This window comes from Lissotriton vulgaris, chromosome 5 (genome assembly GCF_964263255.1).
Source record: "Lissotriton vulgaris chromosome 5, aLisVul1.2, whole genome shotgun sequence".
NCBI classification, from domain to species: Eukaryota; Metazoa; Chordata; class Amphibia; order Caudata; family Salamandridae; genus Lissotriton; species Lissotriton vulgaris.
The window spans coordinates 75,844,111-75,860,688 of record NC_141693.1 but is presented as its reverse complement, the minus strand read 5'-3'; the positions used below and the strand labels follow the sequence as shown (position 1 = coordinate 75,860,688).

At 43.6% G+C, this 16,578-nt stretch overlaps 1 protein-coding gene across 1 annotated transcript in view; it reads left to right on the top strand.

Moving 5' to 3' along the window:
* The window catches only part of LOC147710228 (E3 ubiquitin-protein ligase TRIM39-like), a 98,838-nt gene that overhangs the window by 55,138 nt on the left and 27,122 nt on the right, over positions 1–16,578 (top strand). The window contains exon 4 of the mRNA XM_086919959.1: positions 7,363–7,385. Within this exon, the coding sequence (XP_086776085.1) occupies positions 7,363–7,385 (23 nt within the window). The remainder of the gene's footprint in view (positions 1–7,362; positions 7,386–16,578) is intronic.

Here is a 16,578-nt window from a genome sequence, read left to right as displayed (position 1 = left end):
GGCATAAATCAGGGTGCACGAATCACATTTCCTGCGCACAAAATAAATCACATTTAGGGCCTGTTGCCCTATCAACCTAACACCCTCCCGCTTGCCAACTGTCCTTCTCAGAGGGTTCAAATGCCCTATGCCCATAATGTCAGGGCGGGTAGACAGTCAAAATATCGAGTTGTAAATATCGACTTACCATAATATCGAGTCTGTAATATCGAAGGAGCATAATATCGAAGGCAAGAATATCGTAGGACAGAATATCGACCCAAGGTAAGTAATATCGAAATACTTAATATCGATGTAAGTAATATCGAAGTTAGTAATATCGATAGCATATATATCGATGTTAATAATTTCGATGACACTAATATCGATATTTGTATTATTTTATAGTTTTTTATTATGTATGTGTTATATGTTTAATTTAAGTATTTAAAATAATTACTATTATATGTGTATACATTTTCTATAATAATATAGAAATTTATAAGTAAATTTGATGTTTAGTACCGGAGCGGGTTGTGGGTTTATAGGGGAATAGGGTGGGAAGTAATTTAATTATGGTAAGTTGATTAATAATTAGTAGGATTAATTAATTAATTATAATTATTTGCTAATTAATATTGATTAATTGGGAAATAATTAATTGATTAATTGATATATATTTTCTGTAGCGGGATGTGGGTTTATAGGGGAATAGGGTGGGGAGTAATTTAATAATAATTAATTAATTAATATATGTTTTTAAATATTTATAACTAATTAATTGGCAAATAATTAATATTAATTAGTTAATTAATTAATATAATTTGGTACATATTTTAAATTAGTAATTAATTGGTAATTAAATAATATTAGTTAGTTAATTACATTATTAGAGTAATTTATTTATATATAATTTTTAGTTACTGTTAATTAATTAATTGGGGAAAAATGATAATAATTATTAAATTATATTAATTACAGCTTATGTGCTAATATATTTACTTTATTGTTATTGTTAATTAATTATTAATTGCTAATTAAATAATAATATTTAACTTTGGGTTAAGGAGTATTTTTAGGGTTCAGGGTCATTTTTGGGTTTTTGGGTAAAGGGGTATTTTGAGTGTTTAGGGGCAGTTTTCAGTTTTTGGGTAAAGGGGTGTTTTTAGGGTTCAGGGTCAGTTTTCAGTTTTTGGGTAAAGGGGTATTTTTAGGGTTCAGGGTCAGTTTTCAGTTCATGGGTAAAGGGGTATTTTTAGTGTTCAGGGTCAGTTTTCAGTTCATGGGTAAAGGGGTATTTTTAGGGTTCAGGGTCAGTTTTCAGTTCATGGGTAAAGGGGTATTTTTAGTGTTCAGGGTCAGTTTTCAGTTTTTGGGTAAAGGGGTATTTTTAGGGTTCAGGGTCAGTTTTCAGTTCTTGGGTAAAGGGGTATTTTTAGGGTTCAGGGTCAGTTTTCAGTTCTTGGGTAAAGGGGTATTTTTAGGGTTCAGGGTCAGTTTTCAGTTCATGGGGAAAGGGGTATTTTTAGGGTTCAGGGTCAGTTTTCAGTTCATGGGTAAAGGGGTATTTTTAGGGTTCAGGGTCAGTTTTCAGTTTTTGGGTAAAGGGGTATTTTTAGGGTTCAGGGTCAGTTTTCAGTTCATGGGTAAAGGGGTATTTTTAGGGTTCAGGGTCAGTTTTCAGTTCATGGGTAAAGGGGTATTTTTAGGGTTCAGGGTCAGTTTTCAGTTCATGGGGAAAGGGGTATTTTTAGGGTTCAGGGTCAGTTTTCAGTTCATGGGTAAAGGGGTATTTTTAGGGTTCAGTGTCAGTTTTCAGTTTTTGGGTAAAGGGGTATTTTTAGGGTTCAGGGTCAGTTTTCAGTTCTTGGGTAAAGGGGTATTTTTAGGGTTCAGGGTCAGTTTTCAGTTCTTGGGTAAAGGGGTATTTTTAGGGTTCTGGGTCAGTTTTCAGTTTTTGGGTAAAGGGGTATTTTTAGTAAATTAATTATTAATACTTATTGTTTAGTACATATATATTATATCTTTACTGTATATATTTTTATTTATTAATTTTAAACATTATTAGATACTTTTAAATATGTTTATTTTATTTATTAGTGTTATATACTTACTTTTACATTTATATATATAAAAAAAATCGATATTTTTAACATCGATATTTTTTACAACGATATTATTTTTTCGATATTTTTGTACTTACCATGTTGTAGATAGGATGTCGATATTTTTGCCCTCGATATTGTTGACTCGATATTCTTGTAGGTCGATATTTTTGTGGTCGATATTCTGTCATAGATCCGTCAGGGCGTGCTGCCAATGCAGAACTCACAAGTGCGCAATTGCGCTGGGGCAGAGGAGTGTATTTCACTCCTGTCTCATCCAAAATGCCCCCAAAGAAATGATAGCCTAAACGTTGCAGCTGCCGCTAATTGTCGTGCAGCTGTGGAGGAAATTAGACACTGGCACTGACTGTGCCCTGAGAGCCCAACTGGGACGCTATAAAACAAATGCCAAAACGTTGCAGCTGCCCTCTCTCAGGCGGGGCAGCTGTAAACAAAGTAAAGGGGCCCGGGCACGACTGTGCTATCGGGGCTCCCACTGGGGCACTCTGACTCAAATTGCCCCTCGGTGAAGCTGCCCTCTTGCAGACGGGGGAGCTGTAAGAATGGCCACACTGGAAGGGGCACAGGCCCCTCTGGACCCTCTGGACGAACTATGCCCCATCGTTGGAGCGTCCCTCCATCAGGCGGGGGCCGCTCAGGAAGTGGGCACTGGCACTGTACCCAGCCAAGCCCTCACTCAACGGGCTATTCTGGGAATATTCTCCGTTCTTCTCTCGCTACTGGGACCGGCACTCTGTCCTTCTCCCTCGCTGGGGAGGCTTGGTCTGCTCTCTTCGCCTGGTCCCCCTTCCTGGGACCGGGACTTCAATGTGGAGCCTGCAAGGCTCCGGACGGGTCTCGTTGTGGCCTCTCCAGACAGGAATTCCTCCACCTGCTTGCGGGACGAGCTCTAAGCCCCGCCCATTGTCAGGCAAGGCCGCCTGGCTTCTGGGACGCGCTCAGTAGCGGCCCGGATAGGATTTCTTCAGCGGCTCGGGCCGCAGCGGTGATCTCACCAAAATGCTGGGTGGGCACCCGCATATCCAAAATAACACAAATGCGGGGTGGGCCCCCGCAAAAATAGCAGCAGAAGCAGGGTGGGTACTTGCATATTTAAATATCCCATAAGCAGGGAGGGCTCCCGCTCGGTAAGGCATCATAGGTGAATCCCTACGACGGGGCTCAGCTCAGCGCTGCGCAGCCCACGCTCTCCTCCTTCTTAGGAAAATAAAGAAATAAAGCACAGCGCTCACGAGGCGCTAGAAGTCCCAAAAAGTCCTTAGGGATCAAGAGGGCAATGCTGGGCCCAGGGAGGCAAGCCCTCATGGCGGTTCCTCCTGGGCCCCAGCAGTAGCACACCCCTGCAGGTTCAGCAACAAGCACAGAACACATTTATGGGGTCACAGCCCCAATATTTATACCACACAATCCATTGTCTGCAGTTCAAGGTTTGGGGGAATCAGATGCAACTGATTCAGGGAGGAATTGGAGCACTTTGTTTACCAGGCTTCTCTTCCCCTTTGTCAGGTGGGGGCTAGGTGATCAGACACACCACAGGGGGCGGAGCCAGCATTGTACAGGCGAGGCACAGATCTATTCAGAGTCAGGGGATTACTCCTCCCACTACTCCCAATATAGATGTCCCATTCAGCTTAGTGCTGACTCACCCTGCCCCTTGTGGAGCTACACACACCTCCCAGCCCCTGTCACTCACAAGCCAGACATGCAATTCACTTCAGGCAGGCAGACACACAGCACAAAGAAATGCCAATTTCTAAAAGTGGCATTTCTAATATAGTTATAATAAATCTGCACACACCATTGTGCAGCATTTATTATTGCAATTCCAAATATACTAAACGTGACCATGCTGCTTCTCTCATATCAGGAATTACCACTGAAATGCTTATCAGGGAATCCCCAATGCATTCCTATGGGACAGCAGGCAAATCTTACCAAATGTAACATAAAGAGTGCACACACTTTACACTGGACATCAGTGCTAAAGTGCCCAGAGGCCTAAAACCACCAACACCATGTCACAGAAAAAGCTAGGGGAAGGCAAAAAGTTTAGAGATGAACCTGCCTGCAAAAAGGGCCAAGTCCAACACATATTAAGAAAACAATCCTGTAAAATAGTTTCTTATAATAACCGCTACTTACATGCAGCGCTCCTCAACCTCGTCTTTGCTACTCCCTGGGCTGGGCATGATGAGGCGGAAACAGTAGAGCGAATGAAGGAAAGGCAGCAAGAGATAGAAAATGACCAATCATTGCATGACTTCATAATAAAGCCATACTCTGATTGGCCATGTTCTTCTGTGAAGCCAAACCTCCCACCCCAGTGCTGCCTCCATGACTAGGCTACTCATCACCTCTTGAGCCAAACCAGATGCTGCTTCACAGCATAAGAGCAGCATCAGGATTGGCTGGAATAGGCTAAGTCAGCTATCCTTAAAAGACCAGGGAGGCTGCGGCTGTGATCCACGGCTCACTAACGTTGTGTTGGTAGGAGAGGCCTTTTGTGCCCCTTTCGGGTTGGTTGTGGGAAGACACCCATCTAACCTGACATGCACACTTACATATCCTCAGACCCATACACTTTTCCGGTGCTGTCTAGAATGATGCCCCACCCCGCCCACTCATAAATGAAAAGTCCACTGCCTTCAATGTGCACCCGGTCCGCGGCTGAAACAAAAACACTCGTCCGGGAATATAAACCTTCTAAATGCATTTTAGCAGCCAAAGGGCAACAATTACAGGGGGGCGATACCCTGACACCCCCAAAGAGAAACCACCGCTGGTTGAAATTACACCTAGTACATTGGAACTAGAATTTTGTAATTTTTGCGCCCCCCTCCTGTTTCATGGTTTTCCTCCCTTATGCCAAGAAGCATCTCCAATGAGCTTGTGCCAGCATTTTACCATGGTTGACCCTATGCCAAAGAATTGCCTCAAGTGTGCCAATATTACTTAGTTGGTTTCCATTATGCCAAGATTTACCTCTAGCATGCCAGAAGCAGTAGTTTTCACAGGTGCCTGTCATGCTAACAATTGCCTCCAGTATGCTAGTGGTAGAATTGTTCCATGGGCACCTCTCTAAGCCACGAATTACCTTCAATATGTAAGGACCAATGGCATACTAGCAAGTTTAAATCACATTCTCACTCACACTCATTCTCATTCACACTCTGACTACAACACACTTACTCATACTCACTTGCTCTAACTCCTTCATTTACACACACTCAATCACTCATTCTATCTCCTTGATCTACACATACTCACACTCAGATTCCCTCTCTTACTCACTCATGCTTTTTCAGTCATGTGCACTCCCTCTTATTGTCGCTCATTCTGACTCACTCATACTCACTGACACTCAATCTCACTCGTTCTCAGTCACTGCCTTTTAGTGGCTCTCACTCACTACCCCTCACTGACACTCACTTTTACTAACCCACTCTCATGCTCCGACATACAGACATACACTCACAAACACATTCTCTTTCACACAGACACACACTCATCCACCAGCACGCACACTACGAACATTTAAAAATGTTGTTACTTAGGACATCTGTCACTGAAGTTTCAATTCTACATCCTGTTGCCTCATTTTTTAGGTCTCGGCCTGGCGAGAGCAGCGCATGCGCTTCTCTGCCATAAGAGGCCTTTTGAAATTGATGCGATTCCAGCGTGCACATCGGGAGACAAACCAGACTGAAGATATGCACGCGGATATTGGCCCCTTTACTGGCAGCGTGATACACTGTGGACTTTGTTTTTCGCCCGCCAGTATAGGGGTCAATACCCGCATGCACATCTTCTGTCTGGTTTGTCTCCCCGCGTGCACATCTTCCCTCCCTCCCCTTGTTTTACGAGGTGACCTCCAACTCACGCGAGTCTTTCATGGACACGCACGCATGCGTTCACCCCTTAGTCGCCAACTGACCCGTTTGGAAACTACTCTTTCATCTGTGTGGCATTACTTGCGGTACGTTTTTTATTATACATTGTAAGAAATGCAGATCTAGCCTCCCTCTCTTTGAAGCGCTCCCACCCACCCACAAACCTCTCCAGAACCCAGTCTTTAGGGGGTGCCCCTGGGTCACCCAGAGAGAAGTTAGTGAGGTCACTGACAGCGCCCACAATGGTAGCAGGATAGCACGAACGGCCTTATTCTGGGTGGCAGGCTGGCCAGTATAAACAGAATGGCGAGAAGTGCTTCAATGCCAGACAAAACCGCAAAGCACTTAAGAATTCCCCTTTTATTTAAAGGTGGCAACGCCTTTTGTGTAATGTGTACTGAAATGTCCAAGTGCCACAGTGTGCCTCATAATTCGCCTTTTTGCTGCTTACCCCTGCCGCATAAGGTGGCCATCCGTCGCCACATAGTTCCCTGGTCTTGCCCACAACCCAGTGGAGAATGAGCGGTGACCTGCCTGGGGGTGGCATAACCCAGCATGACCTTCAGTGGCGAGTCGGAGTATGCAGTATCTCGCCATGCCTAGTGGCGGGTCAGTGTGCACGTCTGGACTGTGGTCAGCCAGTGAACATCGCCGTCATAAGCCTCCTCTGGTGGCCGGGCTCACTGGCAGCAGTGATGCCCTGGACGACAAGCAGAGGTGCAATAGGTCGCGCCTTTTACTAAGTTAAAGCCATTTGGTTTGCTATACAATACCATCAGCAAAGCAAATGGCTGTAACTTAATCAAAGGCGAGACCTATTGCATTTTCAATGCTTGTTTTACTACACTAATAGTGATTCACCATTAGTGTAATTAAGAATTGTCCTGAAACGAAGGTTCAGCACGGCTAAGGACCGGTAGCCTCTGTCTTCTTGGTACTCATTTTGCTACCTCTGAGGCCACAGGTCACACAAGCAGTGCCGGGGGTCTGAAGGGGCAAGTCAGGAGTCACAGCCAAGACCCCTGGAAATCCCTCAATGATGCCCATGCATGTGCCCCTGTTGAGAACATCATACAATGTGTTGAGTGACTCCAATCAGAAAATCAGAATGTGCTGTGTTTTGTGACTCCATTCAGAATGGCACTGCACTATTTCATTACCATTCAGAATATCATTGTCTGCTATGTCATGTGACCTCATTCAGAATATCACATTCTGTGCTTAGTCATGCGATACTACAGAATGTGCTGCATCATGTGACCCCAGTCACTGTTTTTAACCATAGATGGAAAGAAGTGTTTCACTGCCATAACTTTAATATCTCCTGTGGAAACTGATTTCTCTGTGTTTGTTTCTCTGTTTTGCAGGATGTCAGAAGCACCCTGAGCAGGTAAGGCTGGTTTAATATCCTTCTCTCTGTGTGTAAGGAGCAGGTCTCACTGCCGCAGTGTGTAAATGCCGCCACTGAGCTCACACAAACTGCTAGGAAACTTTCAGATCCTCATAAAATCACTTTGCATCCTCAAAATAAACCGTAAGTCCTCAGAAAATACCTTTGATTCCCCTAAGAACTTTAGTCCTTGGAAAACTCCCTTGCGCCATCAGGAAGCTCTCTTAAATTTTCATAAATCCCTGCGAGTTTTCAGCACACTCCTATGAGTCCTGAAATAACTGCTACAGAAATGAGCTGCTGTCCTCACAAAACATACTTGTATCTTTAAACCTTAACTAAAGTCCTAAGAAAAGTACCTTGAACACACAGAAAACGCAGTTGTGGTCTGGAAATGTCCCCTCAGGGTTTCCTCAATTCAGAGTTGTGTAAACTCTCATTTACAATTTCCGAACTAGGATGCCAGTCTTCAAAACATTCCTTCAGTGACTCCAGACATCATTGAAGTTTCATGAAAGCCATATTCAGGTCCCATTCATTAATAAGTTCTCTCCAATGAGAAGAGGCCTCGTCCAGTTCTCATGAACCTCATTGTAATCCTCAGATCTGCTCCTAGTCCTAAAACATCTCTCTCCGGTCTGCAGTGACCTCCTTCCAGTCCGTAGCTTCCTCTTCAGTCTTTAGAAGCCTCATTTCAACCCTCAAACCTCTGCCCAGGTCCCTGACCACTCATTCCAGGCACCACATCCTTCTTCAAGTCCTCAGATGCCTCCTTGTGTGTCTTCTAAAGCCTCATTCCGGTCCTTATTTTTTCAAGGTATTTATGTATCATTTTTGGTAACCACACAGATCCAAACAATAAAGATCACTGCTCAGCGTCCTGTCGTCTATCAATGAAAACTGTGAGGGTAGTTCGGAGGCGTCACATTTCTGAAAAAAGATGGAGAGACATTTCTTTACAACTCCTGCATCCTGGTCACACCGCTGGCTGGGTGTCTGATGCCACAGGTCTCAGTTCCTGTGGGCCGCGGGGGAGGGGCTGACTCCAGCCCTCTCAGCCACCTTCCCTCACCTGCAGAGACTGACCCCACATCTCAGTTTCCTGTGGAGAGTCTCCATTCCTGAGGGATTCTGCCACAGGCCTCATGGCATGCAGGTGACACACACATATGTGCTGCTTGTTTACTGGCTGGTTATCTCACTATTAACAGAACTTAATAAGACATCCTACTTTGTCAACTAGGTATTCTGTTGTGAAGCTAACAAAACAATCTCCTCAAAGCCTGAACGGATACACGACCTCGGGATCACTTCACAAAACAATTCAAGATGTGGGTGGACGTGGACCACATAAAATAACTGCACATGGTTTCAATTCTGATTGGAGAACTGACTTTAAGGTTCCAGTGATTTTCACAAGGAAACTGTGGAGCCCCAAGGCTGAATGTGCAGAGGGCCAAAGGCAGCCGGGCCGTTTGGCTGTTGTGACCCAAAAAGGTGCAGGGTAAGGAAGATCAAGAGGCGTGTGAGGGAAAAAACTGTGTCCTGCCTGGCAATATTTATATGTGAGAAATTTAAAATATGGAAAAGGTGTGACTCCTAGAGATTTGAATAAAGAAGTGACATTCCTGAGCGCAGGTGCAACTGCTCCTTGGCCCACTATTCTCCCGTGGAATACAACAGCTTTGGGATGCTGCGGCCCCTTTGTTACTTGCAACCATGGAGTGGATTTTTCTCGCAGCTGGTGCAACACTTCTGAGGGACACACACCTCTGGAGAGATGTCCAGTGATGTTGTGTCGAATTGTGTGTGGCTCACATGCTAATAACCAATTTTGCAGCTGTTAAGCAGTTTTTTATTTTATTGATGATGTCACCCCGGACTGAACCAGTGGGCCCAGATCCAAGGGTGACTCGTGCCACTTGCAGTGGCCTGAACCAGGGTACTGTACATCCACATTAGCACCATCAGTATTATTTTCCTCTTAAAACTTTCCTCTAAAACTTTCACAACAACGACACCAGTCCAGCGTAGGCTGGCTCTAGTTTCAAGCAGCCTCCTGCTCATGGTCTTTGTAGTGCTGAGAGGGGGTGGGATTTACCTAGAAATTGAAATGATCAGACCACATCTGGGAGGCGCCCACCTTACTGTCCAAGTCCATTCCACTCACCTCTCCTCTGTCCTCCGCTCTCTCCGGTGCCTGAACACTGTCCGTCGGGGTCTTTCTGGCCCCAACCCAGGATTCAGGTGACTCCTTCCGGGAGCACCGACCTTTGAAGAGCTTTGAAATCTACAAAAGAAAGAGACGTTTAGTGTCACCTCCCCCAGTCCTCATTCCGCCATCACCGCAGCCCCCGACTGGCATCATATGGTTCACACACAGATCAGAGTGTCGGACCCTGTGTCTTCAATGGGCTTTGTCATTTGCCCTTTAAACTCCTAGCCATGATGGCATCATCATCGGCTGTGGTTGTGTCCACCCTGGATGGTGGGGGGTGATGTCCGCCACCGTTCTCTCCTTGTGCAGTGGGCTTGGAGCTTGTTCCGTCATGGTGTGCGGCATCAGCAAGTAAACACTAAAGAACGAGTAGATGCCTCGATCAATGTTCTGATGTTCTGCCAGTGCAATTTGTGTTACTTTCATGAGGGTCCGCAGAACCCTCTCAGCCTCTCTGTTTGTCTGAGCATCGAGGTCTCACTTTTATATTTTTCATGTGAAACTGGGTCGGGAAATCAGCCATTTCTTGTCCCTGAAATGACGGCCCACTGTCTGTCTTCATTCACTAGAGATGCTGTGGTCTGCCACTTCTTTATTGAAGCTTTGCTTTTCTTTCTGTGCCGCCGTGAGTGACCCTCTCTCTTGGACCTCTGGGTATTTTGAGGAATTGTTCAGGCTCATCGACGCGTGCCGCCCGTCAGGGGAAATCCCCAAACCAGCGCTCCCTCAGGCCCAAGGAGGATGTCTTCGGTGATAGTGAGTTGTGAGGGCTCCGGGCTGCTCGATGGTTCCAGAAGGAGAATTCTTGCCCTGTGTTCTCCACAAGGTCATCCAAAGGCAGGAACCAGACCTCCGTGCAGTCTGTTTATCATTTTCATAATCCCTTGAAGGTCCAACTGGGCCAGTTGTGCTCTTGCATCGCCAATGCTCGCAGGATCACAATGTGACGGCCTTGAAGGAGGCAGCCCCGCTTGTCGAGCGTATCCTTATGTGCCTCTTACAAAATACAATTCTCTTTTCTTGTACAATGCCATTGTGCACAGAAAAATCCCTGAAACCTAATCTTGCAGAAAAGAAACTCTGCATCTACTTTTCAGCTTTGCTGCCCTTAAAGTGAAAACTGTTATTTTCTGTGCAGGAAACAAATTGTTCTGTTAAAGTTAATCAATTAAACTTAGCCTTTCAAGAACAAAATGTGGCATCTTTAGAAAAATTTCTTGGCTCAGTGAAAACTTTGTACCCTCCTATTAACTGGCCACATGAAGGCAGTGGATGGCCTTACTCAACAGAGCATCAATATATACTGAGACATCTTCAGGTGCTTGCTGGTGAAGGTTGAGGGACTTCTGGGTTTTAAACAGATGCTGGTATTGGAATGAATGGATTGGGGTGGCAGGATTGTCAAACACTTGCTAATGCCGCTCAGCTATTAAAACTGTCTTGGGAGCTTAAGGCAGTCATTTGTAGCAACACTTTGGAAGAGTGTAAGGGCTTTCTCTGTAAACATTTACCAAGGTTTTAAATACAGGAAGGGAACAAGATGTATGTAACCATGGTTCGTTTGGAGGAACTTGGAGAATCTGTTTAGAGCACATTGAAATGGATTCATGCTAGGGGTGCGTTTTCGAAAGTGAGAGAAGAGACGACGTTTAGAAATATGGAGTTTGTAAATACCCTTTAATACCACTTTAGGCACTTGGTCCAATTGCAATTTAAATATTTAGAATTGAGGTTTGTTAGAGAGGCGTTGGTGTGTTGATCTGAGACCTCAGAGCACCCCGGTTAAACAGACCACCTGATCCATCTACGAGATATTGGCGAAATTGGGCCAACCTTGAAAGGGCGATGTCTCGGTCTCCCTTTGGCAATTGTAGTATGTAATATACTGTATGTAAGTTGTGTTAGTTATTGTAAGTTGATGTGTGGCGGTTTATAGGCTTGTTTTGCTGTGTTTTGTATAAGGATATTTTTGTCTTGCAGCAATGAAATGAAGGAATCTGTTCCGTAACAGTCCCCTGTCCTTCCGTGCTGATCACTGGAATGACATCTGCAAACAACTTTGGGAAAAGATCTCAGCGAGAACAAATTCCATCTTAGCCAGATTGGGTTAGATTAAGTCCTAATATTTGTTTGGGGTGGGTGAAGGTTGGGGGTGGTGACGTCAAGTGGCTTTAGTGCCTGTGTTATAGTGCACTTTTTGCCAGAAAATGTAATTGCAAGATTTTGAAGACTTTAGTACTACTAGTTTGACTCAACTAGTCTTTGCCTCTTTGCGTAGCGATATTTGTGAATAGATTTATTAAGCACCAAGGCAGTTTGGAGCTCGGATCATGTAAAAACAAATCCTAAAATGAAAGGACGACAGAATCCAAGATTGTTTGGGAATTAGCCATGAGATGCTTCCTACAAGAATGTGTTGTGGATTGTTTGAGGCAAGCCTTGGAAAATATCTACCCCCGATCCACAAGCATTGCACTTATAGCAGTAGGTAGAAGAACTGGTGTGGCCTCCCTCCTCTTGCATAAGCGACCACTGTGATGAGCCAAGTATCCCGTGCCTGGAAGCACACATGTGAGATCACTGTGCTATATGCTTGCCCGTAACGAAGCCCACCATAGGAAATAGACTGCTTATAGTGACAGTGTCCAGCTCACTGCTTTGTTATGCTAGTTGTAAAACTAGTCTGTGCATGAGCAGTACCTCCGGGGGTGGCGACCATACTAGTTATTCCGTCTGAACCAGAATGTGTTCTTGATGGCGCTGAACCTGGTGGATGGAACGCGGCTATATTGGAGGCACTGCAATGTAAATGGGATCTTGTGTCATTTGAGCGTCAGTGTGTTTTTACTTGTCTGCACCACGAAGCAGTGAGGTGCAGAGCTGTATGCTACACACCTCTGAGCACTGGCATGTGAAGTGTACCCACAGAGGGTATGTTCCATCAAGTGGGTCTGTGACAAGACCAACATTTGTGGCTGTAGGTTTTATGAAATTAGCAAGTCTACTGGGTGAAAATGGGAGTCTCTGAAGAGCAGTAAACGTATCATGGAAACCAGTAATAAGTGAATCTGATAACTGAATATATATATATTTTTTTTAAGGATCTTTATTCGGATATAAAAACCATCCATAAAAGTACAAATACATCACAACAATTCATCTAAGTAAAATCAATAAAAGAATCATTTGAAAGCTAATAAAAAGTGGCACAGTTGATTACATAGAATAAAATTCAAATGACATTATTTTAAAGTGCAACATATAATATGATTAACCACGCTTGCACTACAATAGAGGCAATACACAGACTGATTAACCACAGTATGTGCAAAAATACAATCACTAGTGCAATATTACAAAAGTGCAAACTATGCAGATATAGTGCAAATTTTATCAGACCATATTCATTGTTGCTCGAGAGCGAACAGCCGATTGAAAAAAGCAGCTAACTCTAAAAATTACAACATCAGTGCCTAACGTCAACAAGTCTCTAAATGCTAAGTTAAAATCTATCAGGGCATTCTCTCTAAAATAGGGAATTAGGTAATGTTTAGTATATTTTACATAAAAGCCACAGAAGAACATAAAGTGTAAAAGGCTTTGTTTACCACCTAAATTACAGGGACAGCTTAGATTTTCCAAATTCTTGTTAAAGCCTAATGGGAAGCAGAGTAGATTTTTGATGCTCCCATCTCTGAAGCGAAACAGCAAGCTCCTGTTCCATCTGCCCAATGTTTTCAGCAAGTAGCTCTGTGGCATATTGTTAAACCTGTCAGATGTTTCAAGAAGTGGAATATACTTTATAATAGTAGGCTTTACAAGCTCGGTCCTTTCCCTCTCCTTTGTATACTGATCATACAGAGCCCTTTTTACTAGGTTCTTATGGGAACAGTCAATAGTTAGGGGTGATGAGAATAGGTGCCCCTTCTCCACACTTACTAAACTTTTCTCGACTGCTCTTAGCCAGGGTATGTGATTAGCCCGCTCGCATTTTAAACAATCTGTTATAATTTCGCGGGTTAAAGAGGCAGTAGGATTCTGCCATATTTTCAACCAAAACAAGGCGGGCCTCGATCTTATAAAATCCTCCACATATGGGCGATTCAATTGCCTATGACAAACACAAGTTGGAGCAGAAATCACCCCCCCCCCAGAACCTTCCTACAAAATCTATTCTCTTCGGTCTGTATGTTGGTACAATTCAAATAACCCCACACCTCTGCACCATAGGTTCCTGTTGGTAAACATTGGGTTTTATAAATTTGTAACAATGGTACTATTACCTCGGCGTGTTTAGGTTGCCGGAGGCTAATAATGGAATTAATGGCTTTACCCATTTTATTCCTCCCACTGGCAACATGCGGCTGCCAGGAACCAGAATCTGAAAACAACAGACCTAAGTAAGGGAAAGTGCTTGTGCTTTTTAAAACATTATTCCCTGAAACAATATGACAGATTTTATGCTTTTTTTGACCGCAGGACATTATAAAAGATTTACTAGAATTAGTGCATAGACCAAGGTCGGCCATATATAGAACAAAGCCTGTTATTAAAGTGCGTAATGCATTGAGTGTGCGGCCCATAAGGACCGCATCATCCGCGTAAAGAAGTACGGGAAGTGGTTTTTTATTAATATTCGGGACATCACTAGTCAATTTACATAAAGAGTTGCTCAATTCATTTATGTACAAAATAAAAAGCAGGGGGGCCAGGACACAACCTTGTCTGACCCCCCTGCCAATTAAAATGTCCCCTGAGACTTCACCGTCTTTATTTATTCGAACGCGTGCTTTCAAGTCACTATGTAAATGAGCTAAAAAATGAACAAGTGACTTGTCTAACCCATAATTAAGCAAAACAGACCATAGGCGGGAACGATTAACAAAATCAAAAGCTGAACTTAAATCCATAAACCCCAAATACAAAGGGGATTTTTTGGCAATGGTGTATTTAGCCAATAATAAATTTAGATTTAAGCATTGCTCAACCGTCTCTACATTGCTTCTAAAGCCTAACTGACATGGATGTAAAATCATGTTTTCCTCTGCCAGGTCCTAATCTTATTAAAAATAACCCTTCCTAAAATCTTCAAGGTATTATCTATTAAAGATATGGGGCGATAACAGCCTGGGGCTAGTCTATCGCCTTTCTTGAAGATTGGCACGATGATGCTGTTTAGTTTGCCGGGACTTGGTTGTTAGATAAATTATAAAAAATATTGCACAATAAGGGTGACCAAAAATCGGGTTCTGATTTAATTTGGTCAATGGACAATCCATCGGGACCAGGTGCTTTGTTACTTGCGCTTTGAGTAATAGCATCTTCCACCTCCATTATTGAGATGTTCAGTGCCGTAGAGGGGTAGTGTGTTACGGTTAATGGGTGTGGTGCAGCGTAAATGCTTGGAAAATGGACCACCCACCTATCCCCTGGTATATTGCAGTTTATGGGGGTAATGTTTGATCCAAATGATCTCAAATTCTTAACCTCACCCCAGAATCCAGCGGTATCTCTCAGTGCCGCTGTACATGCAAGAGATTCCCAGTGATCTTTTAATAACTCTTCTGTTCGTGTTTTTACGGCGCGCTTATAACTTGACCTAAGTCTCTTCACCAAAGACTGATCCCGTGGATCAGCCATAAGAGCAACCCGTAAATCGCGATTTGCCTTAGAACATGAAGTGTCAAACCACCTGGGCTTTTTATTACTATTATTATTTACTGGGGTGGGTTTAGAAATCTCCTCTTTTATAGCCCTGCACAACCCTGTAAAAGCCTCGATAATGTCGTGTCCAGAGTTGTCACAAGATAAACAGACAGACGCTAGCGAAGGGTACTTTTTAATTGTACGTGCTAGGACCCCCTTGTTATCTATCCCCTTCCAGACTACCCTAAGATTGTCCGTTGACGCCACCAGATTTTTTGCCCCCGGTTCTTTACGTTTACACAGTTTTTTAAGAAATTTAAAAGTGGACAGAATAGGGTTATGGGTCACTATGTATGGTGTTGACAACCTCAGCCTCCAATAGACAGTCCCCAAGCAGGCAAGATATAAAAACATAATGTATTGTGGTTGAACTCCCGCGCCCAACATAGGTAGCCACCGGTCCTGTATTCACATTAGTGTTTACCTTCTCTAAAACATTAACTAGGTCTCGTGTGGCTAGATGACTCAACAGTTCTTCCCCTCTTTTGCAGGGAGGGGTTCGAGGGTAAATGTGAGCATTAAAATCACCTCCGACACAGATACCATCAAGTTTACCATACTTTTGCCCATCCACAATTCCATCAATAAAATCAAACAACCTTATAAAATTTGTGTTTGGATGTGTCGTGAAATCATTATTGTAAAAATTGATTAAACATACCTTTATCCTATTGATATACATCAAGGCCTGAAAATTCATGTCATTGGTCTTCAGGGGTTCAATTTTAACTTCTGATGTTATCTTAACCCAAATAGATTGGCCCCTACTCGGTCGGCCCATGGCCGGAACAACAGCAGTTTCGTTATAGCAGCTATAGCCCTCAAGGAGCAGGGAAGTAGTACACCAAGTTTCTTGGAACATTAAAATATCATAGTTAGTAACCCAGTCTAACCAGTCCCTAGATCTCATTTTTGTATTTAGGCCAGCAATATTCCAGCTCAGAAGTGTTAGATTATCAGACAATATAGGGGTAGCAATGGCATGAGTGATAATTTTTGGGTCAAGTGGTGGTGCGGATGGCTCAAGGTTTTCAGATGGCACGCTATATGGGACAGTTCCCTCCTTCTCTATGCTCAGTGGATGAAGTCAGTCCACTCCCTCCATACCCGCTAAAGCCGCATAGCGGTTATAAACAGGGATGAGAGAGTCAGCCTGATATCCAAAGAGAGACCTGTGATTAATTACTGGTGCCATTAAGAATCTGGGATAAAAATAGGTTAATTCACGGGCTGTGATACCATTGCTGCAATTCTCTGGGGGCCAACTTA